At 51.3% G+C, this 25,877-nt stretch overlaps 10 protein-coding genes across 10 annotated transcripts; 6 read left to right on the forward strand and 4 right to left on the reverse strand.

Annotated features, from left to right (window-relative positions):
- Positions 1-4,796: 4,796 nt before the first annotated feature.
- Positions 4,797-5,911, reverse strand: Asppvi_004943 (translation initiation factor eIF2B subunit alpha; the record flags this gene model as incomplete). Its single annotated transcript, XM_043300882.1, has 2 exons — positions 4,797-5,832; positions 5,886-5,911. The coding sequence occupies 2 exons, from the start codon at positions 5,909-5,911 to the stop codon at positions 4,797-4,799; spliced, it is 1,062 nt and encodes a 353-aa protein (XP_043156817.1).
- Positions 5,912-6,257: 346 nt separating this feature from the next.
- On the forward strand, positions 6,258-7,824 carry nuf2 (kinetochore-associated Ndc80 complex subunit NUF2; the record flags this gene model as incomplete). Its single annotated transcript, XM_043300883.1, has 4 exons — positions 6,258-6,359; positions 6,414-6,674; positions 6,743-7,657; positions 7,711-7,824. The coding sequence occupies 4 exons, from the start codon at positions 6,258-6,260 to the stop codon at positions 7,822-7,824; spliced, it is 1,392 nt and encodes a 463-aa protein (XP_043156818.1).
- A 155-nt stretch (positions 7,825-7,979) lies between these two features.
- On the reverse strand, positions 7,980-8,651 carry Asppvi_004945 (uncharacterized protein; the record flags this gene model as incomplete). The annotated part of the gene is made up of 1 exon (XM_043300884.1): positions 7,980-8,651. One exon carries the CDS (start codon positions 8,649-8,651, stop codon positions 7,980-7,982), a length of 672 nt encoding a protein of 223 aa, XP_043156819.1.
- A 345-nt stretch (positions 8,652-8,996) lies between these two features.
- Positions 8,997-11,654, forward strand: Asppvi_004946 (AP-3 complex subunit beta; the record flags this gene model as incomplete). Its single annotated transcript, XM_043300885.1, has 3 exons — positions 8,997-9,036; positions 9,096-9,253; positions 9,324-11,654. The coding sequence occupies 3 exons, from the start codon at positions 8,997-8,999 to the stop codon at positions 11,652-11,654; spliced, it is 2,529 nt and encodes an 842-aa protein (XP_043156820.1).
- Positions 11,655-12,401: 747 nt separating this feature from the next.
- On the forward strand, positions 12,402-13,483 carry Asppvi_004947 (serine/threonine-protein phosphatase; the record flags this gene model as incomplete). Its single annotated transcript, XM_043300886.1, has 3 exons — positions 12,402-12,417; positions 12,476-12,709; positions 12,771-13,483. The coding sequence occupies 3 exons, from the start codon at positions 12,402-12,404 to the stop codon at positions 13,481-13,483; spliced, it is 963 nt and encodes a 320-aa protein (XP_043156821.1).
- A 351-nt stretch (positions 13,484-13,834) lies between these two features.
- On the reverse strand, positions 13,835-14,697 carry Asppvi_004948 (rho GDP-dissociation inhibitor; the record flags this gene model as incomplete). The annotated part of the gene is made up of 4 exons (XM_043300887.1): positions 13,835-13,965; positions 14,019-14,067; positions 14,130-14,452; positions 14,607-14,697. The coding sequence occupies 4 exons, from the start codon at positions 14,695-14,697 to the stop codon at positions 13,835-13,837; spliced, it is 594 nt and encodes a 197-aa protein (XP_043156822.1).
- Positions 14,698-16,553: 1,856 nt separating this feature from the next.
- Asppvi_004949 (KilA-N domain-containing protein) lies at positions 16,554-18,153 on the forward strand (the record flags this gene model as incomplete). The annotated part of the gene is made up of 5 exons (XM_043300888.1): positions 16,554-16,614; positions 16,744-16,952; positions 17,022-17,184; positions 17,244-18,075; positions 18,129-18,153. 5 exons carry the CDS (start codon positions 16,554-16,556, stop codon positions 18,151-18,153), a joined length of 1,290 nt encoding a protein of 429 aa, XP_043156823.1.
- A 982-nt stretch (positions 18,154-19,135) lies between these two features.
- On the forward strand, positions 19,136-20,959 carry Asppvi_004950 (cleavage polyadenylation factor subunit CLP1; the record flags this gene model as incomplete). Its single annotated transcript, XM_043300889.1, has 3 exons — positions 19,136-19,273; positions 19,364-20,126; positions 20,181-20,959. 3 exons carry the CDS (start codon positions 19,136-19,138, stop codon positions 20,957-20,959), a joined length of 1,680 nt encoding a protein of 559 aa, XP_043156824.1.
- Positions 20,960-21,397: 438 nt separating this feature from the next.
- Positions 21,398-22,174, forward strand: Asppvi_004951 (chitin deacetylase CDA4; the record flags this gene model as incomplete). Its single annotated transcript, XM_043300890.1, has 1 exon — positions 21,398-22,174. The coding sequence occupies one exon, from the start codon at positions 21,398-21,400 to the stop codon at positions 22,172-22,174; it is 777 nt and encodes a 258-aa protein (XP_043156825.1).
- A 185-nt stretch (positions 22,175-22,359) lies between these two features.
- Asppvi_004952 (uncharacterized protein) lies at positions 22,360-24,636 on the reverse strand (the record flags this gene model as incomplete). Its single annotated transcript, XM_043300891.1, has 1 exon — positions 22,360-24,636. The coding sequence occupies one exon, from the start codon at positions 24,634-24,636 to the stop codon at positions 22,360-22,362; it is 2,277 nt and encodes a 758-aa protein (XP_043156826.1).
- Positions 24,637-25,877: the final 1,241 nt, after the last annotated feature.

Genomic DNA, 25,877 nt, shown 5'->3' on the forward strand with positions numbered 1-25,877 from the left:
CAACCTCGCTTTACGAGAGCTCATGCAGCTGCCGTTTTCAGATTGCTCCGGCGTTCATATGGATGCTCTGAATGCTGTACTCCCGTCTTGGAGAGAGAAGCTCCACTTTGACAGATTCGAATTCAATAATACGGAGTACCTCAATGGAACTTCTTAAGGCGGGCCCCTGCAGCTCTGGTTCGGCGTCATTACAAGCACATACAGAAAATACCTAGGTACTCCAGAGCCTCGAAACTCCAGACTCCAAAGTCACACACAATCCGCCAAAATAAAGATCGAATGTTTCTAAGAGATCGGATTAATATGTAGTATTAATAAATCTCTGGCAGAGTGCCTCGAAAAGGTACCACAATCAATTTGAAGACAGTCTTCAACTCTCTTCACTCACCGGTTGCAATGTCTCAGAAGCTGCCTAGAGCCTGTGAATCGGCCGGGTCTAGACATCTTCTAGCACCGGGTTCTTAAACAAATGAAATGAGTGGAGATGTACCGAATGTAACTATGTGTTCACTCCTTGGACGTCACGAGGGATGATCCAGCGACAATAATTTCAATTACTGTCTCTTGCACAAAAATATGGAAGTCTTGTCCCTCGGTTACGCTCTACCTACCTCAGGACTTACAGTCCGATATCCAGCCATGATTCCATCGAAGGATCCTCGTCGACGGAAGAACCAGCTGTCCAAAGGAAACGAAAGTCTCAGAAAGCTTGATAATTAACACACGTTCTCTAATCGTCCTGCCGACTCCCGACTGCAGGGTAACAGAAGTCCACCTATCATTGGTCCCTGCCGAGTCAAGAATTCATGATTGGTATTACCAGATCTTAGATGGGAATCCTTTTCCTTCTCAGTTCTTTCTGCGCATTTGTGGGTCTACACGGTACACCCCAGCGGTCCAGTATGGCTGCCACCTGCGAGGGCCGTTACGGTACCTTACTCCGTGCTGAGCCCATCCGTCATGCAGAGAAATATCAAAGTTATGGTACTCAAGTAGGGGGACCAACTTCCTACCCTAATGTCTCTCAAGAACTGTCTCTCAAATAGTGCTTATCAATGACGGTACACATGCTGCTCTATAAGTGGACTACCAGTAAATAAGAAAAGTCCTACAGCCCAAAACGCCGGCCACCTGCATTCGACGAGGAAGTTGAATCAAAGCCGAAGGGGACCACGTCTTGGTGCAGGATGCTACCAAGGTAGGTGCTCCAATAGCGCGCGCGCGGTCCTGCCACTTTCCAGTCACGCCCGCACTGGGGAACATAAGAGACGTCTACCTCGTGAAAAGAGATGCTGGACAGTCAGGGAACCAACAAAGAATGCAGGAATGCATTGTCAGACTCTCTATACATACACCAGTAGGCCTCCGACATGATCTAGAATTCCGTCCATGATTGAGCTATAAATCAAAGTATCAGAATAAAGATCTAACTTCAGCGACAAGGTCAACTTGACGCATGTACCTAAATATTCGAAGTAAGTGAGCCCCCAGGCAAGAGAACCTTACAGCCATGGCTCTAGCAGCAAAACAAGAGATACATATACATCGCTGGCAGCAGGAGACAACACTGACTGATAACGGGTGCTCTAAGGATCTCCGACAGATTTATGAATCCAGCAATAACCCCACACGTGGCACTTCAAATGCCGTTCAGAAGATTTCAATGACCGAGAGCCACTTGGGCTTCGATTGACAGGGATATACATCCAAGATGAGAACACTAGATAGACAGCTATGATCTCGTAGTGTCGATGCATGCGCTACTTGGAGGCCCGCTTCCTAAGTCGATTTGGTTCACGTTCCAAAACACGATACCGACGGCTCACGTGTCGACTAATAAGTTTTCGAATCGACCAGGGTTCCTCGTCGTATTTCTGACTGCCGGTTGGATTAACCTTGTAAGAGAAATCTCGTTTTCGTTCTGTTCCTGAGTAGTCCACTTGTTGTGGGAGTCGGAACGGGGTTGTCAATGACTCGGCGCTCATGGTTTGTCAGGGAAGCTCGGCTTGCACTTAGTGGACTTGCGGTCAAGGGTATGTGATAAAGTGCTCGTAGGATCTACACCGAGCGAACGGTCGGACTTCAGGATCTTTGAAACCGTTGGCTCGAGATCTTGCAGACTGACGGAGCTTGTCTGTAGCTGCGTGAGCTCTGTTGGGATTATTTTGGTGCTCTTGAGATAACCGAAAGAGGTGTCATTCGACAATACCTTATAATGCGGACAGTTAAGACAAGCGTCCGCAAATGACGCGTCCGTGGATGATGTTCAGAAAGCTAAGCACCAGTAGGACACTCAAGTCAATTGATTTCATTCGGACTCTCGTTACAGTATTTACCGCACCGAAGCCCTGACTTAGGGAGTCGACAAGGAGATTCTATCATCTGACAGCTAACTCGTACATGAGGTCCAACTGTAACCTAAATTCAGTTGAGAATAGGGTCTTCAAGTAAGACTTCGACTTCTGAACGTTCCCTCATAGCTTCCTGGCCATGAAGCAACCCCATTACCTTATGTCCAGTCGGGACATCGGAGTCTCGCAAGGCGCGACTCTGGGTGGAGGGTGAGGGGGACAAGATCCACACAATAACCAATGAGAGACTGTAAATTCTTGACACTAGCACGAGGAGGGCCTTTGATGGGCACGTGCTCGCTCCACTAAGCGGGGCAATAGACCTGTTTAGTTTCTACTTTCTAGAAGGATAAATCATCGCTGGCTCTGACAATCAAGTGACACCCATCGAGGCTTGGGTGTCAGGAGACACTCAGGATTGAGTAGACAGTTGAGATTGGGCAGAGGCCTTCAGACCTCTGCGCCTAAACAGCGCAAAGCCTTAAGCTTCGACAACCTGCCAAAATGGTTACTCACGGCAATACTTAGGGTAGTTGACTATACAAAGGCCAGATTGGGTGGCAAAGCCCCGCCAATCAATGCGATTGACTATCTATGTGAGCCCGATCTGATATGAGTTGAGAAGGCAAAATCAATCAGTAGCGTGACCTCTCTCAAAGGCCAGTCAATAACACACAGTGCACGGGTCGAGGGCAAGTATCTATGTATCCATGATGGATGTTTGCTTCCAATCAACTTACTTCTACTCCACCGCATCACTCTTGTGGACGCCTACCTCTCTACTTAGTCTACACCGCTCAATGAAATCAAGCATGACTTTGACTTCGAGACTGGCTAGGACACACCAAAGGACGCTTGACTGTAAGGATACACTCGCTCGGGCTGAGATGTCCTACCACACATATGCGCCACTATGCGGCAGATCATTGCATCAAGTCCGTTTGACCCAAATAGCTCTTACTTTCTCTACTGTATCATCTGCCTTGCGCCTGAATAACCCTAGTCGACTTTATCTTTTCCTATTGACCAAAGTCGACTCTGTAAGTACCGTGGACAGTTGGTACTGTAGCCCCGAGTAGATGTATACCCTCCTCTACCTAGAACGTAAGCCACAGTAGTTACCCAGGAGTCATTGCTCTCACAAGATCTCAAAGACCCGATAACCCCACTTGGTTACTCAACCCCGAAATCCTGCAGGGATCTCCTTTTTGTTCCGAAGAGAACAAACCGCAGCCTGTAATACTTGCTGGCTCCCTTGGGTCTTGATTCCTAGTGAGATCAAATCGGGAAAAGTTGTACGTGACTCGCATATAAGTGCAAAGACATCCCCATCCCACCCGTGCTGATCTCTCCTGACCTCGCTTTACCAGCCTTATCATTGATTTCCAGTCTGATCCTGCATAAGCTACATTGATCCATGGCTTTCCTGTGGCTATTCGTAGCGTTTGGCTACCTCCTACTCTATGCCTTTGCCTCGCTACAAGCGCTTCAAGTACAGACGAGACAGCTCAACCGCATTGTGGGTTGATTCGCGCCGAATCGCACGAGGTATAGTAAATGAGAGTACATGACGGCCATTCTTGCACCGCTCGTTCAAATATTGGTTATCAAAGCAGCCTTTTTCCTGGTCTTCGCCATCCAACCGAGCAAACGCGAGGCGACATACCCTTGGCACAATGCCACTGCCGGTCGTTCGAAGTGAGATCGAAGAAAGATCCTAAGTGCGTCGGGAGTATCACATCTACAGCACTCCGTTGAGAACCTTGTGGTAGAGAGAGGGTGTTGTCAGTGACTCGGAACTCGCTCGACACTCGTTGATGAGAATATGTATTTACGACTTGATGATTACATGAGCTTATGAAAGAATATGATGGCTCTGATAACAGTTGTGCCGTACGGATGCTACCCGTTATTGAAGACTGCAAGGCAAATGGAGACCCCTGAGTCTGTTGCGATGGAGTATGAGGGTTCATAACCGGGAGTATGGTTGATATGAGGTCTCATGTCTCAGAACTTAAGAGAACTTTGCAAATATCCAATTCGTAGCTTTTGTTGTAATTGCTCTTCATAGTCCGGTCTTCCAAAGCATAGCCAGCTGCGTTGTATTGGCGTAGAAGGCCCTAAGGCCTATGGTATGGTGTCAGGTTGATATATTACTAGGGATTACCACTTGCGCCGCCGGTCGACATTCACGATGGACCCATGCTGGCAAAGCAACATAGGTTTCATTCTCTGATGCCTTACATAGGGGCCAGATTACCGCGGACCACACGTACAAGTCACATGCCAATAACAGCGCAGAATAATTCCATGTGGTCTTTCTAGCGGATCAGTCGAGTTCTATTGAGAAGATTGTACGCTGCAAATACTTTTCGTCCCAGCCGCATAAACGCCTCGCGCCTCTAACGATCATCATTTCCAGATGGGTAATAGAACGAAACAAAATCAGAACCATATCTTGATTAGTTCTTCGCTGACCGCACTCGGTGTTAACACGCCGCTATCCGTGATCAAGGCGGAAATCAGATGCGGCGGTGTGAAGTCGACCACATCAGAACGGCCCCCGCCTTTCGAGCCTGGACTCGCATCCCGAGAGTCAGCTCCTGTTGTCTTCTGCGATTCGGCCGGCCGTTGCTTGGCTTCCTCTGCGATGTCTTCCTCTGTCTTGAAGTTGATAACGTGTTGCTCGATAGGAAGGTCATACTGTCCAAGAGGGTAAGATCGTACAAACTTGTGGCTCTCGGCAACCACGTAGAATGGCTTGCCCATTGCCTTTGCAAGAAGACCCATCTGATATGTTCCCATCCGCGAGACGATCCCCCCGTTCTCGACCACACCTTCGGCACCTACAATCACCATGTCGGCTTTGCCAAGAGAGTATGCCACCGCCGACTCAGAAATTGTGGCCACGGGTACACCCTTCGCCCTGAGCGTGCGTACTGTCTCCATACCCTCTGGTTCGGCACGAGTGTTCTCAACATCGCCATTGGCCGACGAAAGGACGTAGATGACTCGGAAACGAACAGCAGAGGGCCCGCCCTTCTCGTCGGCCGCCTTCTGCAACAACGAAGCGACGACTCTCGATCCACCGTTTGTAAGAACCGTGCATCCGTCCCGAATAAAACCTCTACCAAACGCAGCAATCTTGTCTCGACTTTCCTTTGCTCGCCGAATGAATAACCGACCGTTGGACAATAGATGCGCCCTGATCGCGTTGAAGTCTCCCGCCGGTCCCAGCTGTCCGGGCCTTTGTAGAGTCGTAATCAGATATCTTTGAAATAGATCGGTTCCGGCCGAAAGACCGATAGGGTTAGGGATCGACTTCTTCAGGTGTGCGGTGGATTTCTCCAGCAGATCAAGAGTCTCTGATATCGTGGAGGAGGGTGAGTGAGTGAGCAGCAGAACCAAAGCCTCAATAGCGGCGATCGGCATGGTCAGGTCTGGATCGGAGCGTAATAATTCATTGTATGTCGCGACAATGCTGCCGGCCAGGTCAATAATTGGAATATCTCGACTCTTGTGCAAGATGCTTACTCGAACGGTTTCGATGGATCTGACATGGTTGATGTGCTGGTCGCCATAGCGCTTCCTTTACTAGCAGCCCATATATATTGATCCGGCACAGAAAGAGCTGTCTTCAACTTGCGCCACGTCTTTGACGAAATCTACAGTCCGCTGAGCTGGAAAGAGTCATCAAAAGAAACGCGGAGTGGGTGTTTGCTGTGTTTGCATAATATGCCCCTCACAACCGGCCCTAGTCCGCTTCTGGTTGCCATGTGAGGGCGTTACAGTAAACAGTCATCACAACACTAAGGCCCGACAGCAAGCAACTCGCAGCATCGTCTGTCTCGTCCATTTCAGTCCGCTTGTCCAAGTGTCTGAATTTCTAAGGGCATTTATGACAGAATGGCTTATAATCATCGAATGAGCCAACAGTTTGTTGGCACCCAGCAACATCACAATCGGGGCCGCAAGAAAGAGGATGAAAACGATGCGTTGATGCGCCTGGTTAGGATAGACCTGTCTTACGTTGGCTATACAGGATGCTAACTGTGCTAGTAGCCTGATAAGGAAATTGCAGGTTGCATCAACGATATCGGGATTCCTTTCACAGCTGCCGACTTGATCAAGCCGAATCCTCAGCAGATCCAGATGGTGTTCGAATGGTTCGCAGAGCTTCTCATGAATACAACCAAGGAGACAGTAGAGCCAGCAATGCGCGCCGCAGCGGAAGATATATGCGGCGATTATCCCGATATCGTCCCATTAGAGACGCGCAATCTCATGGGTTTCTTCATCAGCCTGCGTAGGCTGATGATGGAGGTATGTCGAATGAGAGTGTAATGGTCGCATGACTGAGATACTAACCCATATTCTTATAATTCAAATAGTGTGGTGTCAATGACTTTACTTTCACAGATCTGACCAAACCTACGCATGATCGACTGGTCAAGATATTCTCCTACCTCATCAACTTCGTCAGATTCCGGGAGTCGCAGACCCAAGTCATTGATGAGCATTTCAATAAAACAGAGAAGACAAAGGCACGCATTGATACACTGTTTACGGAGAATCAAGAGATGGAGCAACGTCTTGAAGAGATGCGCCGGAGTCTGAAAGCCAATGAAGCACAGGTTAAGGAAAAGGCCAGAAGAAATGACGAGCTGAAGGCGCGACTGTTGGAATTGCGACGAAATCAGGAAAGGGTTGCCGAGACCCTTGAGCGGGTCAAGGCAGATAAAGCTCGACGACAGACACAATTGGAAGAGAAGACAGAGAGAAGCGTGCGCACCAGACAAGAAGTCGAAAAGTTGCGACCCTATGCGATGCAGAGTCCAGTTTCACTACAGTCTGCCTTGACCGAGCTGTCTGAGAACCTGCTTCGAGAGAAGGCTCAAATCGATGCCATGGAGAAAAGAGCAAGAGCCCTGCAGACCTCTTCTGACACATTTACCGTCGTTGGAAATGACGTTCAGGCTTGCATCAAACTACTCGAAGATATATCAGTTGAACTACAAAAGGAGGAAGAGGAAGAATCGCGGGCGTCGAGGAACAAAGAAGCGATTTCTGAGAGGGGGAACAACGTCAGAGAAGTGGAGCAGACTGAGAAACTGCTGCAGCGGCAGCTCGCCCGGTGGAACGAGAGGATTGAAGCTCTGCGAAAGAATGCCCAAGAAAAGGCAGAGATAGCTCAAGCCCGGATGGATGAGCTCCGCGATGTCCAGAAGAAGCTTCGTGAAGAGCGGGCAGAAAAGCAGCGTGATATGGAGAGACGACGAATTAGGATTGAGCAAACCGAGAAGAAGGTAAGACTCCGTGCCTGGCAGCATGCGGTTCTCTTATGCTAATGGTCGTCTAGATGGCCGACCTCAAGGAAAATATTGAAAACGAGATCCAAAGTGCCCATGAGGAATACTTGAAGCTGGAATCGCATATCAAGCTGTACATTACGGAAATGGAGAAGTGTCTTTGAGTCGCAAGGTCTGGGGTTTATGGTACAGGAGTTAAGGCTTGGTTCTAGGATACCCGGTGGGTTGAGGCTTATACTTTGGGATTGAGGTCCATACGTTTCTTATTGGGGCTTTTCCTTTTCAGCTCGTTTGCATGGTCGTTGTATTTTTTGGTTGTCTAGATATCCAGAGGCTCTGCAATCGTGCGATTGCTGTCATCGAATTCGAACCATCGCTGTACAATTCGTCTCACAGGCACGCTTCGGCCACTCCAGATACCTTCTCCTTCCCCCCTTCGAGTAGCGCCGTTGAGTAACGGTACTTCTACATACCACAAAGCCTCACCGCACTCGATGTCAACAGATTCGGTGACACCTCCACATTCACAAAGAACCAAGTCCATGGCTTCTTTGTTGCACACTTCCACTGCTGTTGCTAGCGTCCGTGATAATCCCTGGGCAGAAAACTCGGAACTTGGGAGATGCAGTGCTATAGGATTCAGCACGGCCATCAGAGGCCGCTTATTATTGTGACGGTCACTGGTCGATGTCTCCTCTAAGCGAGAGCGAGAGGATAACATGGAGATAAACGCCCGAAAATGCTCCAGTGTCGGGCAGAAAGCAAGTTGGATCCCGCTTGAGCTGGAGAGCATCCCAAGAGATTTTGTAAGTAGCGCGTGTTTCGTGGCTGTGTCTCGAGTATGACTCGAGACATCATCGTAGAGTTGTTCTAGAAAAGCTTCTCTCGTTGAGCATATGACTAGCACAGTCACATCGGCAACATTGCTGAGAAGATGTTGCAGGAAATCCGACACTCGATCACAGAAATATACCCGGCGACTTGTCTTCATCGCGACGCACAAGGTAATCAAGTAGTCACAAGTATTAACTTGAACATTGTCAAGAATCCCCTAGTCCATCGAGTAAGGAGTCCTATCCACGCATGCTTCTTATAGCAATTGTGCGGCCTTTGTGGGAGAGACACAATAAGGATAATATTGGATGGCGGGATGTACCGTTCTCGCTTGCATCATCCGCCGGCCTAAGCTGTTGATAGCCAAGTCACCCGCACTTCTTCCGCTGATCTTCATGGAACCTTCCCCCTCTCCTCTATCCACAAGCTTCACGAATCAAAATCTTAAATTGATCCTGCCGCGTGCGCCCGCGAAGGGCCTGCGGATTTTGACAGCTACAACATGGAGACGATCTCCAGGATTTCCTCAATGCTGGAAACAGGTAACACTCTCGCCGAACGTTATCTTCCGCCCTCCATTACTGATCATTGTCTGGAACAGCTCGAGAACTGACCTTGGAGGCAGCTCAGTCGGCCGCTTTAAGCCGAGGGTCGAGTACAGGTTTGATGTCTCGCAATCACAGCGCTTCTCAAATTAAGAAGCTCCTGGAGAGCCGCAATGACCGTGAGGTCCTGGATGGCATGCGAAAGGTGATCTCCGTAAGTTTTGGGCAACCCAATCGAGCTGTTACTTAGTCTGACTATGTGTCTCGCTGCGTGACTCTCTTAGTTGATGTATTCGTCCGAGCCTTCCCTTCCTTTCTTCTCATATGTCGTCAAGAACGTCGCAAACACAAATATCGAAGTGAAGAAACTGGTCTACATATACCTGGTTCATCATGCGGAGACGGAGCCAGACCTTGCGCTTTTGTCAATCAACACGATCCAAAAGTCGCTTACGGATCAAAATCCCCAAGTGCGAGCAATGGCTTTACGTGCAATGTCTGGGATCAGAGTGCCGGTCATCAGCCAGATTGTTTCCCTTGCGATCAAACGAGGTTGCGGTGACATGAGCCCTCATGTCCGTAAAGCTGCCGCATTGGCCATACCAAAATGCTATCGCCTTGATCCAAACACTCTACCCCAGCTGATCGGCTATGTGTCTACCCTACTAGGCGACACTCAGTACTTTGTCGCTGGGCCCGCTGTGTCCGCATTTCTCGAAATTTGTCCCGATCGGATTGATCTGATTCATAAACACTATCGGAGCTTGGTCAAGAAGCTAGTCGATATGGACGAATGGGGCCAGCTTGCGACATTGCGCCTCTTGACCTTTTACGCACGAAAATGCTTTCCCCGGAAGACTCAGAAGATGAAGAGCGCAGTTTCCAGAGGATTCTACGACGACGAACAAGGTGGTGAAACTCAGGGCGATGGCGAGGAATATGAGATGCCCGTGATAGATCCCGATTTGGAGCTACTATTCCGGTCTTGCAGGTTGCTTTTACAGAACCGCAATTCCGCCGTTATCGTCAGCGTTGTCCGTTGCTTCCTATATCTTGCGCCACCCGAGTATCTTGCTGCTGCTGTCGGTCCTTTGGTTGCTCTCCTTCGAAGCCCCCAAGACATACAACACATTGCGCTTTATAATATTGTTGTCGTCTCCTTGAAACACCCAAAGTTGTTCACCAAGTACGTATCTCACTTCTTCGTGCATGCTTCAGATCCGCCTCACATATGGCGTCTGAAGCTTGAAGTTCTTACAATTCTCTTCCCTCATTGTGGTTTGCATCTCAAGGGTGTGATCATTAACGAGCTGGAACATTTCTCAAATGGTGCGGATGAAGACCTTGTCCGTGAGAGTGTTCGCGCCCTTGGGCGTTGCGCGCAGAATGACCCCAACACTGCGAAATATTGCTTGGTTGTTCTACTCCGCCAGATCACGAGCCTTGATGAGACTCTAGTATCAGAGTCCTTGACCGTGATTAGGCATCTGATTCAACAAGACCCGGCTTCTCATGAACGAACAGTTATTCAGCTTGTGAAGCATCTTGGTTCGTCCAGTAGCCCGGAAGCCAGAGCGACCATAATATGGCTGGTTGGGGAATTCGCAGGAGTAGATCCCAAGAGGAATATCGCACCAGATGTTCTGCGAATTTTGGTACAAAAATTTGCGGATGAACCCGAGCCTGTGAAACAGCAGATTGTTTTGTTAGGTGCGAAGGTATACCTGCACCACCTGCTGCGAAATCCTCCAAAGCAACATGCAGAGATCCCGTCGGTATCGGAACCCAAAACAAACCAGGAACATAATGAGTGGGCGGATGATGCCGCTAAAGAACCAGAAGTCAACGAGGGCAATGAAGAAGACCAGCGAAAAGAAGAGCCGCAACAGGACCAAATTACTCTCCTTTGGCGATACATTCTCCTCCTTGCTCGATACGACTCCTCCTACGACCTCCGTGACCGAGCTCGAATGTTAAAAGCCCTCTTGGCCAACCCCGCTTCGACTGAGCTCGCGAACCTCATTCTGCTAGCACCTAAGCCTGTTCCACATGCCCCAAGCCCGTCGGAGACGCGAAAGGATTTACTTCTCGGCTCATCCACCCTTATCGTGGGGCCAGACGCTGGTCCTTTTGGGCTGAGTGGCTACCACGATCTTCCCGAGTGGGTTGAACCGGGACAAGAGCCAGACCCCAGCCTCCGAGAATCTGAGACGAAGCCGGAACTGACCGAAAGAGCGGCTATGACGGCAGGTGAAAGGCTTGACCGGGCCCTGATGGAACACGAGAGTAATGCTGCAGCCATGAAACGGCAACAAAACGGCCACGCGAGAGCAGGTGCTTCTGCGGCAAAGACTAAAACCCTTGACCAGTGGCTAGAGGAGGAGTCTGAAACGGAGGAGGAGGAAACTGAGTCCGGAGAAGAAGTGACGGACTCGGAGGAAGAAGAGACCGAGGAAGAGACGGATGATGGCGACGAAGACGAAGAGGAGGAAGAGGAGGACGACGAAGACGAGGGAGACGAGGAGGATGAAGAAAGCGCTTCAGAGGACCAGCAGGAAGCCCAACAGCTTTTGTCGCATGATCAGCCCGGGGCTCCTGGGTTACGCGGCTTCTAGTGTGTTGCCCATATTTGGAACGTCATTGGCTTTGGAGTAGCCTCTTGGAGATTCGCAATTGATGGTCTATATGTATATATGGCACGATACCGCACTCTGACATACAATGGAATGATTGGATAGAATAAATTGTATCACTTAGACGGTGCCTACGCGTGCCCTGTGAGCATGGATCCTCCCTGTTGCAGTGTTAGTCCGAGTCAGGGCAAGGCACAAGGACCGACCTCGCGTGGCGAACTAACCTCTTAGGGCTGCCTTTAGCTTTGATAGGACGAAGCAGGCGGTATCCCGTGGCAGAATGGTAATTGTCTCCGTGCGTTGATGATTGATGGCCTGGAGCAGTTTGTGGATGATCGTGATTAGTAAAGGTGTCATGCGTGCCTAGATCTGTTCAGCGAGGAGCTAACTACATTGACGCCAACTGATCGATGGAAAACCAGGAGTGCATCCATATCATCTACTGAACTCCCTACTCCCCGTTATCGCGGATCCAGTCAGTGCCCGCACACGCTCTCTTGGTCTGTCGGCCATGATGCCAGCGGTTGCAGGAACACTTCAGACCATCCCCTTTTCGAGTCCGCACTCATAGTGTCCTCTGTCATTTGATCATCTTTCTCTTGCTGGTTGTGGTACTTTCGAACCTTATCTGAAAAATTTGGCACGTGCCATTCCTTATCGTCTTTTTCTGTATCACTATTATCTCGGAGAGCGATCCTTGGGGGCTCTCTCGAAGCCAATTCAGCCGCAATGCCAGGGTTGCCGGGTATGTTGACCCCGTGCGCCTCGCTCTCTCTCTCTTGCAAAAACTTATCGTTTGACAGCTAGCATCGACCTGGACGAGTGCATCGAGCGGCTCTATAGGAAAGAGTTGTTGGCGGATACCGTGATTGAAGCAATATGCGCCAAAGCTAAAGAGCTGCTGATGAAGGAGAGCAATGTGGTGCATATCAGAGCTCCGGTCACTGTTGTGGGAGATATCCACGGGCAGTTCTTCGACATGATTGAGATCTTTAAGATCGGGGGGTTTTGTCCCAACACGAATTATTTGTTTCTGGGTTAGTTTCACCGGGTTGTTGCATTTTGAGGAGATGCGGTGCTGACGGTTCATTTGCGTAGGCGACTACGTGGATCGCGGTCTGTTCAGCGTCGAGACGATTTCCCTTCTCGTTTGCCTGAAGCTACGATACCCCCAACGCGTTCATCTCATCCGCGGTAACCACGAATCGCGCGGTGTCACCCAGTCCTACGGCTTCTATACAGAGTGTGCGCGGAAATACGGCAACGCCAACGTGTGGCACTACTTCACCGACATGTTTGACTTTCTCACCCTTAGCGTGGTCATCAACGATCAGATTTTCTGCGTACACGGTGGCCTTTCCCCCTCGATCCACTCAATAGACCAGATCAAGATTATCGATCGGTTCCGCGAGATCCCTCACGAGGGTCCCATGGCCGATCTGGTCTGGTCCGACCCCGACACCGAACGCGACGAGTTCTCGCTATCACCGAGAGGAGCAGGGTACACATTCGGTGCGCAGGTCGTTCGAAAATTCCTCGAGGTGAATAGCATGTCGCATATTTTGCGGGCGCATCAGCTCTGCCAGGAAGGGTATCAGGTTCTCTATGACGACCGTCTGAGTACGGTGTGGAGTGCGCCCAACTATTGCTACCGGTGCGGGAATCTCGCCAGTGTTCTTGAAGTAAGTGACACTGGGGAGAGATACTTCAACATCTTCGATGCCGCGCCGGAGAACGATATCCACCGTGGAGAACAACAAGCGCAACAGAACAAGGACGGCCAGAATCCTGTGATTGATTACTTTTTGTGATACCCTTTATTTCTGTATTAGTTTTTCTTTTGCATGCCGTGCTTGCCGATGCAAAGCTTGGAGTCTGGCACCCGGAAGAGCATTTATAGATGGCATTGATACGATGTAACAAAGATGTTTCAGATGAGGCATATACCGAATGTAAAATCAACTGTCACTCAGGTTTCTTTTCAATTTTCTGTGTAAGCTTTTTGTCTTTATAACAAAAACGTAAATCCTGTCCTGTAGATTCGAATGTCCAGAGGATTTTTGACAAGGAGATTCGTCCAACGCATGTAAATTTTCCAAATACGCTGATAATGGTATATTCAAAGACGAGACATTATATAATAGATACTGTCAAAAAGGAGCCTACCAGTCCTTGGCAATGTCGAACGACCAGTCGAACTGGAGATGGGTCTGGTTGTCGTCATCGATGAACTTGGAGACAGCGTTGTAGTGTCCTCTGGCGAGCATTCCCGAGGGGGCCTCTTCGGGGTTGACTGTATTCAATGAGCACCAAGTTTTGGATGCACTTCAGGACGGAGTGACTCACACTTCTTCTCGTAAATCGGCTTGTCCGTGGTGCTGGGGGCATAGCTTCCCTACGAGGCCAGGTTAAACGACGCACAAGGCGAGTTACGCTTCATAAATCGGTACTACTCACCAGCATCTCCTCGTCCTTGCTGACTCTGATTCCCTTGCGCTTCACCACCTGCAGATACTTGAGACCACTCAGGACCTCGTGGTGCACCTGGAACTGGACCTTGATGCGGAAGGTCGCTCCTTCCTTGATCGTGAATGGCTTGTCCTTGAGCGCCTCGAGGGCACCGGGCGCGGACAGCTCAATCACGACGTCGGGACGGCCCTCGACTTCCAGGGCGAGGGATTTGATGATGCATTTTCTGGGGTCGTTGGGGTCTCCGATCGGGTTGCCGGTGTTGAGGCCGAGGGAGGCTTTCCAGCGGTTCAGGGATTCGTCATTCTGGTCTGTCAGGGTGTGGTATATCAGTATTTAGCTTGCATTTGGGGGCCTTGAGATAGAGGCGGGCTTGCGGTAAGGGGATGACTGGTAATCCCGAATGCAGGGAAGAATTGCCGGAAAGATTGGCATGAAAGGGTAGTGTAGAGAGCCTCAACATACCGAGTTTTGTGTATTCTTCAATTGTCTTCTTCTCCCCTACCTTGAAGCCCTCGGTCTTCGAGGCAACGAGATCATCGTCGTGTTCAGTCATTGTGAGTTTAGCTGTTGTTTGTTGATGGGCTTCTTTTGGCGGGGTACCTGAACCAAGGATGGTGGCACTAGAGGGGGGGCCGCGGATAAGAGCGGGTGGGTATATATATATGCAATTGCTAAGGGAGGTATATCCGACAGAGGTCTTAGCAAAAGAGATACAAATTTAAAAGAATGCAAAAGAGAGATTCAAGAGAGTCTCTGGAGGACTCTAGTAGTTATTCTGGCCAAAAGACTGGCGGGGATCGCTTCGTTAGTCTGATACGCTCTGGTGGGGGGAGAAGGCGCTGAGATACCAATTGCTTCGAGATGTTGAGAAGGGCGGTGAGGACAGGGCCTAGAATTTAGTGGAAGCTCATGATTATCACTCAGGGATAGATAGATGGGCTTGTGAGATGACCAAGTCAGGTATATGGTCTCTGAAAACCATGTTCTGTGCCATTGTGACGACGATCGAGGATGTTATCATAATGATCGTTCAGGTTTTGTCTATGCTTCTTGGGACTTCTGTTGCTGGCCGCTGCAGGGCAATGATAGCAGGCAGGCCCAGTGGAGTCCTTGCGCAAAATAAAGCTACATAGCCTACAGAGTAGAGAGATACACTCACTACAGTGACTGGGATAAAGGTGTGGGCTGATCTTAGGATATGCGAACAATTAGATAGACCATGCAGTAAGGTGGATTGCAATGWCTAGAAGCCACTACAGCTTCTAGCCAGGGGGAAGAAATGGATCCTGACCTTGGATCAATGAAACTATATATCACCCATGACATTCCGGTTGTTATCGAATTCAAGCCTCAAGGCTTAAATAACAATGAAGCGGTGTGTCTTAGTGGATCGCTTATTTCGCTTTGTGCCGGGAGCGAGTGCCTCCTCTCCGAGTCCTTTTCAACTTCGAGGCCTGGGTTGACTCGAGTGGTCCACTCTGTAATAAATCATGAGACGGTGGGGTTGTCCAAAGAGTAGACTCGAGATATAGGTGATATTTCTTTTCAGATGTTGGCAATCAACCATTAGTAAAAATGCCTGGATGTAACGCAATGGCTGTTTTCAATCCGTCCGATAAACGCGTCGTTGATGTGCCTTTTGACACCAGGAGAGCTACCTCAGCTTGGGATAGGGGTCACTATGACGCGGAACGAGGATGAACCAACCATGGATGAAGAAGCAGAAGCACAACCGGACGATCCCTCCTCCTCATGATAAGGCACCAAGGCATTAATACAGTGGCAGACCACCCGCCTGTCACATACTCGTAATCGAATACCGGGGGATGTACCGAGCCCACTGCTATCTTTCCGCTTTTGGCAGCTCATGTGACTAGAACCTCATTTCAATTGGTCAATAGCTAATTGCCAAGGGTGATGCGAGTCTGTTGAATCAACAATACGGTAAGGACTGCGTAAGAAGCCTAAGCCCAGCAAAACGCCCTCTTCTTATTTTGCGTGCCCCCTGCTTTGCCCATACCCTTTTATCTTTTATCAACTTTCAGGCGTATTTTTGATCGCGAATTGAACTATCTCCTGGCTCGTCGCGGATCTGTCTGTGTACCCTCCCCCCGCGCGAGAGTTTATCATCCGCCCAAGATCAAATCATAAAACCATTTGCGTGTGGCACTATCACCGTTGTGTGTGTGCGCACCCTTCTGTGGTGACGTCTATATCCTCAGGAGTGAACCTCTTCGGAGAGCAACCGCAGACGCGCCTGCAACGTGGCCGCCGCTTTGGCGTCGCATCTCGCAATCCTTCCCTGCGCGCAAGAGTTTATCTATCTACCATCTGGAGAATTTCGTTTATAATTCTCAGGCGCAGTCCCATCCTTCAATTTACCATCTAGACTCACATTAGCCGTACATCATGGTGCGATCTCTGCCAAAGAGGAACAACCCGTTCGTCCTCCCGGACCAATCCCCTTCGTGTAAGTTGAAACTTCACCATTTCATTTCGCATCCTCGGCTCCAAAATCGCTCTCGATGCTTCGACCAGGAGACGCTGTACGACGTGAGAATTGCGCAGGGCTAACCCGTTCCTTCCGGAGGGAGAACAGATGAGGAACTCCTGGCGCTCCGCCGTCTAGGAAAAACAAACCTCGCTGTCAAGCCTACGCAGATTGGAACATCTAACGCAACCAAGCCTGAGAATCTGGGCCCCTTTGAATATGCCCATCTGCGCGCGAAGCTGCCAAAAGACCTGAAAGGCTCCGAGATTTTCGCGTCGCATGCCCCTCAGCAGCACCCGGAAACCTACTTTCTCATGGTGAGTGAAACCGCTTCGCCCTTCGTTGATGGTCACGGTGACCGATTCTGATCGATTTCATTCAATCAGCGACGGAGCAAGGATGGATATGTCAGCGCTACTGGAATGTTCAAGATCGCTTTCCCATGGGCGAAGTTGGAGGAAGAGAAGGCTGAACGGGAATACTTGAAGACTCGGGAGGGCACCAGCGAGGATGAAATCGCCGGCAATATCTGGGTCAGCCCCTTACTTGGTAAGCACGTCTGGAGATGACCAGCAACCCCCAAGTGAATTTCCGCTGATTGTCCGTAGCGTTGGAGTTGGCCAAGGAATATCAGATGTACGACTGGGTTCGTGCTCTGCTCGATCCCACAGAGATTCCTCAAACCCCAAAGAAACAGATTACACCTCCTCCGAAATTCGAACTTCCGCCCATTGAAGCCCCGACCCAGCTCTCGGCCCCATCGCAGCGTACGAGAAGGGGACGGTCTGCTTCGCCCAGTAAAAGAGCCACCACCTCCCCTCGCAAGCCGAGGAAGACTCGTGCAGCCAAGGAGGCGAGTGCGGAGGAGGCCAGTGCTGCCAGTGCCAGCCTTCAGAACGCTTTGGACATGACCGCGTCTACCGCTGATGCTGGATCAGCCAACGGAACTGTCGAGCCTAGTGTGGAGGAATATGTCGAAGAGAAAGGGGTCACAACCAAGCCGACTCTCAGGAAGAGGGTCGCCGCCATTCGTGAGGAGGATGAGGGCGAAGAAGAGAAAGTCAAGGTTGACGTCAAGACGACTGCCGACACAGTGGACGATGTTAGAACCACTCAGACGACGATCTCCGTCGAGATGCCTGTTAGCCTTCCTGAGGCACCTTCTGCAGAGGACACAGAGAAGATGATCGCCAAGGCCAAGGAAATGGTCGAGGAAGCGATCAAGGTTCAGGCCACCGAAGGTGAACAGCCCGAAGCGTCGTCACCTAAGGGTGCCAAAAAGCGCAAGACCGACGTGCTCAGTGAGGACGAGGAGGATGATGAGACCAGAGCGGCCTCGGCCCTGCGCGCCAAGAGGGCAAAGGTCTTGGAAGAGAAGCTGAAGCGTGAGCGTGTGAGGAACCGTGCCTTGGTCGGTGTTACGGCTGTCTTTGCACTTGCGTAAGTACCTGAAACCCACTGGTGTCAGATTCCGTTCTAACCGTATACACCAGAGCTTCCATTCCCTATTTCTTCTAGGAAATCCAACCCGGCTCTTCCCTGGCCTTCGAGGGCCAGGAGCAGAGTATGATTACCCGTATGAATCATGCTGTATCGAGTTCCATTCTTCCGGAAATTGTCCAACACGATCCCCTCCCTTCACCGCACTCTACCTGGTAGAAGGATTGTCTGATGATGCTCCAGACTGAAGAGAAGCGTCTAATCCTTCCTACCGAAACCCCCTCCCCCTCACATGCTGCCTGTTCCTCTGAGAAATTCCCCTGCTGGCCTTCCCCTGCCTTTTCCTCCAAGAAACCCTTCACATTGCCATTTCAATATCTTATCCCGGTGATTCTTGATGTACTGTATTGATATTCTATGGTTTTTCTAATAATCGCCCTTTCAATGCAAAGGGAAATATTCCTGTCCATAGGTCTTGCGGGTATTTGCAGCTTTACTTTGCCAAAGGTGTTGGGTTGGGACATTGAAAGCGAGGAGCTTTGCATCTCCATTCCTTCTTTTCTACGTTTCTCTCTGTTCTTTACTTGGTTTCTGGATACCTGATCTACGGCACCCGTCTCCGTTTCTTGTTTGAAGGCCCCTTGACCCCTCCTCACTGTTGGACACTAGAGAAGCAATGCATGCAGTATGATATGAATGAGTGACTCTGGCAGTCTTCTAAGGCACTGTAGGTTAGTTGTAGTGTGCCAACATGTATAGAAAGATGGCGTTACCGTACCATTTTCAGAGCATAATGTGTTAAATCAAATGCCTTTACTTGGTAGCAATAGTTGATTCATCCATCAGTTTATTAACGTTCGGGTCTGGAAGTAATAGGGCGAATCGATCCGCACTGCAAACATTCAAAACATCACCGCAACCATGAAGCTCCCAAGAGCTCCAGCACCATTTCTCGGCACCCTTCAGCTTCACATTCAGTCACAAAAACAAGGACACATATTTGTGTCAGACTTGTGTCAATTGAGTACTTGCCTATTTATCTGTGCAGTACAGCGATGCAATGTCGCTCCCCGGTTTAGAGCTCTCGCAAGCGTCAGCGGAGAGGGAGTTTGTCTCCGCACCGCCAACACAGATTACCTTGTCCAAGGGTTCAGAATGGAGGTTTGAGGTTGCATTTGGGGCAGCTATACGAGTCAAGGTGGGTAATAGTGATGAAAGGGGCTTGGTTACTGTCATTCCTCGATGACGCATTGCAATGGCTAATACAACGTTTACTTACGTGCTGTAGTTATTGGCCGGCACCGCAGAGCTTTTCGGCACGGAACTTGCTGCATCGCAGACGTATACCTTCTCCGGGACGAAGGCAGCGATCTACACCTGGCACGGCTGCACGCTCGAGGTCAGCGCAGGCGATACGATATCGACGACCGATGGACTGGCATCGGCGGGTCTGAACGGCGAGGGGGCTCGTGGCTACGGCGCGGGAGGCTGCCAGAGCGAGTATACGGCCGAGGAGACGCCGATGGTCGAGTACGCGAATGTGCATTTCGCGCTGGAGACGATGCGCCAGGAGGCCAAGGCGACGGGCAAGGACGGGCCGCGGGTGCTGATTCTGGGGCCCGAGAACGCGGGGAAGACCAGCGTGGCGAAGATACTGACGGCGTATGCGACCAAAGTCGGGAGGCAGCCGATTGTGGTCAATTTGGATCCGGCGGAGGGCATGCTCAGCGTCCCTGGGACCCTAACGGCGACGGCGTTCCGGACGATGATGAATGTTGAGGAGGGGTGGGGGAGTAGTCCCATGTCTGGACCGAGTGCGGTGCCTGTTAAGCTGCCGTTGGTTTATTTCTATCCGTTGCAGAATCCGCTCGAGGCGGAGGGTGCTGTTTATCGGCCTATTGTGTCACGGCTGGCGCTGAGTGTGACGGGGCGGATGGCCGAGGATGAAGACACACGCGAGACGGGCATCATCGTTGACACGCCGGGCATTTTGAGCGCTGGCAAGCCGGGTAGTCTTGAGATTATCAACCACATCGTGACGGAGTTTGCAAGTAGGTTTCCTCCTTTTCTGCTTCCCGCGGTGGCTATGAGACTGACCTTTACAGTTACAAACATCCTGGTCATAGGCTCAGAACGGCTTTACAGCACCATGATGAAGAACTACGATAACAAGCCGACATCCAGTGCGTCTGCTGCGGCGTCGGACGAGCGGATCACAGTCGTGAAGCTCTCCAAGTCTGGCGGCTGCGTGGATCGCGACGCAGCGTTCATGAAGGCAGTGCGCGAGTCGCAGATTCGAACATACTTCTTCGGCAACCCTATTCCTTCTACGGCATCGGCGGCACTCTCGATGTCTGCGTCTTCGACCACAAACGTTACCCTCTCTCCTCATGCCCAACAGCTCGATTTCGACTCCTTGGCCGTTTATAACTACACAATCGCCTCTTCAGATGAAGATGAGGACGAATACGATCCGTCCCAATTCGGCACCAGCGACGCATTCTTCCCTGGAGGAAGCAATGATGCGGACGGTCCAGAGACCCAGCGTTCAGAGGAGACGTCGTTCGCTCCCTCCGTGCCTGGCTTGGCAGGATCGTCAGGCGAGGATGCAGCATCAGGCAGCTCGTCTGTACCCCTGAAAAAAGTTCCATCTCCTGCACCGAACACGCTCGCCAATTCCCTGCTCGCAATTACACACGCCGCGCCGAATGCCAGTCCGGCAGAGATTCGCGATGCCAGCCTCATGGGATTCCTGTACGTGGCCGATGTAGATAGCGAGAAGGGCAAGATTCGGGTACTGGCTCCGATCGGTGGGCGAGTGCCGCCAAGGGCCATTGTCTGGGGTAAGAAGTGGCCTGGAGAGGTAGTTGGGTTGGTGGGATGATACATGCATGGATATATAGCGGGTTTCAATCTTCATCTAGGCTGTTAGGATTGGAGTTGGGTGCAATGCGAGCTGGGCTGGGATATTTGTATATAACAGGGATAATGTATTCTAACTTGGATCGCCTTCGCTATGCATTGAGTAGTATCAGTCAACTAGCTTCTCCATACTCCCCAAGCCTTATGTTATATTTATTCCGAATTTCATGATGTCTGTATATTTTCAATGCTTATCCAGTGTCAGGGTTGAATAGACAATCTATACAAGTTTTTCAGGCTATATAACTATTTATATACTTATCTTAGAAGACTACTCCCTACTCCGTACTCCATGTGGCTGCCGACGCGTACAACTGCTCGGTGAAACAACCCCATACCCAAAATCTCCCAACACCAAACCACCATCCCCAAGACATTGAACTCACCACCTCACAACACCATGCTCTACAGCTGCTACCGCCGCCGCCGGAAACTCAAACGCCTCTTCGTAATGCTCCTCCCCATCCTCCTGACTGCCCTCCTCCTCTCCCCCTTGTATCTGATCTACAAACCGCCAAGCCTCCTCATCCGCTACCTCCAACACCGCTACCCGGACGTCCTCTTCCACGTCCCCCTCCCCCCGCACAAGAAGCTCGTCGCGCTGACCATCGACGATGCCCCCTCGCAATACACACCGGAGATAGCAGCAACGCTAAAGGCGCACAGCGCGTCCGCGACGTTCTTCGTGATTGGCTCGCAGGTGGACGGGCGCGAGGCCGCGCTCACGGACCTGGTGCGCGCGGGCCACGAGCTGGGGAACCATGCTATGCGGGACGAGCCATCGCGCGCGCTGCGGGACGACGTGCTCTCGGCGCAGATTGCGGGGGTGCAGGCGCGGATTAGTGATGTGTATGCGCGGGCTGGGGTCGAGGAGCCGGCGGTTAGGTGGTTTCGGCCGGGGTCGGGGTTCTTCAGTGAGAGGATGAGGAGGCTGGTGGGGGCTTTGGGGCTGCGGATTGCGCTGGGGAGTGTGTATCCGCATGATCCCCAGGTTCCGTATGCGTGGGTGAATGCGGCGCATGTGCTGAGTATGGTGCGGCCGGGGAGTGTGATTATCTGTCATGATCGGAGGAGCTGGACGCGGCCGATGCTCAGAAAAGTTTTGCCTGAGTTGAAGAGGCGAGGGTATCAAGTTGTGACTCTGAGTGAGTTGGTGAGGGAGGCGGAGGGATCATGAGGTGAAGCTACGAGGCTACAGAGCAGGTTTGATCTGGTGCATTGCATTGCATACTTTCGCTCCGTTGTTGATACATGTCTATAGAATACCCATACCCATACCCATACCCATATACCGTACATGTGATAATCTAGAGAACAAGGCTGATCGCCCGCGATAGCCCGTCGATATGATTCGTTTCACCCTCACTCCCATCTTCTCCACTCGAGCAAGGTCCTCCGCAGCTCAGCGTCACAGTCATATCCCTTGCGCTCCTCCTCCAACAACTCCTCTCGACGTTCCCGAATGTGCTGCTCAACGTCGTAGCGCTTCAGTGCGATCAGCTTCAGGTACGCCAGATCATTTCGCTGCACGGCGTCGCGGAACTTGGCCCGGATCCGGGGCGAGTACAGCTGGCAGCTGGCTTCCCGGCATCGAGTCGGTGCGTCCCCTGGCGCGAGTCGCATCCTGGTCAAGAATTCCCGCGCGATGGGCTTATTCGCCTTCACCAGCGGCCACACCACGTCGTCGTAGCAATCCTCGCACACCGTGAACTCGGGCAGCTGCGGCATGTAGTACCACATAGCAAGAACCAGTCGATCCCGGCGACAGTCCCGTAGCACGACCTTGCGGCGAGCGTAAGCCAGGAACTCGGTCATGTCGGGCCGCGGCGAGCGTTCAAGCTCGGCGCGATTTGCAGCAATGTCTAGCAGGTCGATGTATTGGACGAACCGCGGACTGTCCGCCACGAAATCACAGACCTGTTCCTGCATCGTCGTGCTTCTCGTGAAAGTCTCGCGGTACTGCGGCATAAGAATGCGCAGGTTGCGAATACACGCGGAGCAGACGTTGAACTTTGGCAGGTACATGCCTGTTTCCGGGTCGATGATTCGGTACCAGAACTGATCGCTGATGATGCGCCCCGTGCATGGCTTGCTTCCTGGCGGTGGCCGGGTTATCTGCCGGAGCATGTCCAAAGTCTCATACTGCTTCTTGATGGTCTGCATCCAGGCAAGTCGTGTCCACGGCTCACTCATCGAGCACCGAACTCTCTGTCCACGTGGCACCGGTAAACCGGGAATGAACAAGTCTTGGAATCGCGAATTGCGCATCTGTTTCATGCACGAAGGGCAGATGTCAAGATGTTCCATCCCCTTAATGGTATACCAGTCCTGGTACCCGGTCATAGGGACAGACCGCGGACAAGGCAGAAGGCAGGGGCTAGCTTCTTCTGGGGAAGGCTGGCGAACCAGTGCTTTGGAAGGACTCGGCCGTCTTGAGGATCTTGATCGCTCGCGCTCCTGTTCTTGGTCGCCATAAAAGGATACTGTCCGTTTTGTTGTCGACTGAGATGATACAGGGGGCATTGGTTCAGTCGTCGCTGTACGGAGTGAAGCAGGAAACGGGTCAACTTCCTCTAAGCAGGGAGCAGCCGGTGTCGGCTTCGCTGGGGTGGACAAAGCTCTAGAACGAGTTGCGCGAGAAGTAGCTCGTGGCACTGGCTCAGGAGGTGCAGTGCACCGAGAAGCTTGAGGAGGCTCGGAGGACGGCGGTTCGGTGGGACCCGTAGGACGAGCAAAAGGCAGTCCACTTGCTTGAGTAGAGCTTTCAGACTCGCGAACTTTCTGTCGCTGTCTCAATTTTTCTTCCAACCTTTCAGCCAAGCCCGATCCTGTGGGAGGGACAGCGTGAGCTCTCGTGCTTGACTGCGAAGGCGGTTCCTGATGCGCAGTTCCAGGATTCATTGGGAACTTGTTTGCAGCCGAATCGGAGACATACCCGGCTGATGAGCGCGATTGTTGAGACTCGCCGGGGGATTGTCGACGCCCATTCCTCACGCTACCGGAGCGTTCTGGGACCGCGGCAGAAGTAGTCTTCTCGGCAGGCATCCCCACTGAACCTTGTCCGTTCCTTGCAGGCACAGAGACGCGCTCAGGGTGGCGAGGAGGGACTTGAGCGGTCGCTCTCACATCAATGTTCGTCTTCCCTGTTGCACTTTGGGTTCTGGAAATGGTATGACTCGACTCCATTCTTTGACGGCTGCTGCTGGTTTTCTGGGACATCCTGGGCGGCTGACGCTCCTCCTTCCTTGGCTGGGTTTGAGGCCTTGTCTCCTTGACCGGCAAGGGGACAGGCACCGTAGGAGGCGTCAAGTGGAATCCCTGGGAATCATCAACGACGTGGAGAAGTGGATCCTGTACAAATCTTTCAGGTGGCGTGGCTGGCCCTGCACTATCATCTGAAGAACTGCTTTCACGGCTGCACTCATCCAGGTCATACTTTTTAGTCTTCGAAGGCTCGAAAATAGGCGCATCCAGGATGACAGGGCATTGGTCAATGGTTCCTCGGGCACAGACACCTTCAACTCCGGGCTTTTCTCCTAGCATGGACATTCCGTGGAGCTCCCGCGAGAGGGAGGTGGCCTCGTCCTCCACCAAGGGAGGTGGCGGCCATTGAGACCGCTTGCGCCCAAATCGAGGCATTGTCGGCCGCGATGAGTCCAAGGTAGATGCGTGGTGACGTCCAGGGGAGTAACAAGACAGGCAAATCTTTCTCTCAGAGGAGCTAAACTGGCAAACGCTATCCTGTGGCAGTGGCACGGCTGATTAGATATCCTTCCCTGGTGGCGGTTTGCATGGTATCACCGTCGATTTCTCACACTCACTCGGAGTTGTGTAGGCGTCGGAGAGATCGAACAGAGAGATGTGTCGATAAACTGAATACCAGGCTGGAACTGTGAGCGGACGCAAGTATCAGAATGTTGTCCAGGGGGATCCTCGGGAGGCTGGCAGCTGTAGTGTACAAGATTATGATACAAGAAAGAAGATGAAGAAAACTTATCGTCCCTGGGTCTATGGGAACAAAGAGAACCAGGAAGAGCCAGCGCCAGAGAGCTTGGTATATAAATATCGTAAAGAGCCTAGTTGGGCAGCGTGTTTCATCTTGGCGGCCCTATCAGAGCACAGACTCGGGGGTTGGGCGTTAATAGGCAGCGAATCAACCTCCATGTACAGATGTCTGGTCGATTTTGATGTGTAACTGTGAGAATGAGTGGCGATGCTTCGAACATGTCAACACTCCACAGGCACCGAAATATGATGATACTTGGTCGGGAAGGCTAGTGGTAATCGCATGCTGTGGGTTTGTAAACGCCCGCGCCAGCGGACAAAGACACACTGGACAACCAATCTGGGTCAACGCTAGTGTCGAGGTTTATGTTGGACGGACGAATCATCGTCTCCTGACGCAGGAAAGGCTGATGCGGAGAGAGCCTTGCAGACATGAAAACGCCACTTACAGTAGGATTGACAGACATGACAGTTGTTCATGGACACTGCATCCATTCCACGCGAGCAGAAAAGGTCAGGCGAAGAGTGACCACTCAGCCCCCTTTCGGCGCCGTCATCAACGTTTCTTGCCCATTGAGTTGCATGGATGGTTATCCAATCGTTGAGGAGGGCAAGACAAAGCGTATGATGTCGATATTTTGTTTGTCCTGCTCGGTAGACTGCTGTCGAACGAGCCCGGCAAAGTGACGATGTTTGTGCTACCTCTAGTCAGAAGACTAGGTGGCAAACTATAGTACTCTCATCGATATAGGTAGGGATGAGCCACTATGAAAACCACTATGAGAAAAAGCAATGCGATGTAAACAAGGATGTTGATTTTGATGATGATGGATTGTGTGGAAGGGAGAAATGTGGATTGCATCAATGAGTTTGTT

This window comes from Aspergillus pseudoviridinutans (genome assembly GCF_018340605.1).
Source record: "Aspergillus pseudoviridinutans IFM 55266 DNA, scaffold_3, whole genome shotgun sequence".
Lineage (NCBI taxonomy): Eukaryota > Fungi > Ascomycota > Eurotiomycetes > Eurotiales > Aspergillaceae > Aspergillus > Aspergillus pseudoviridinutans.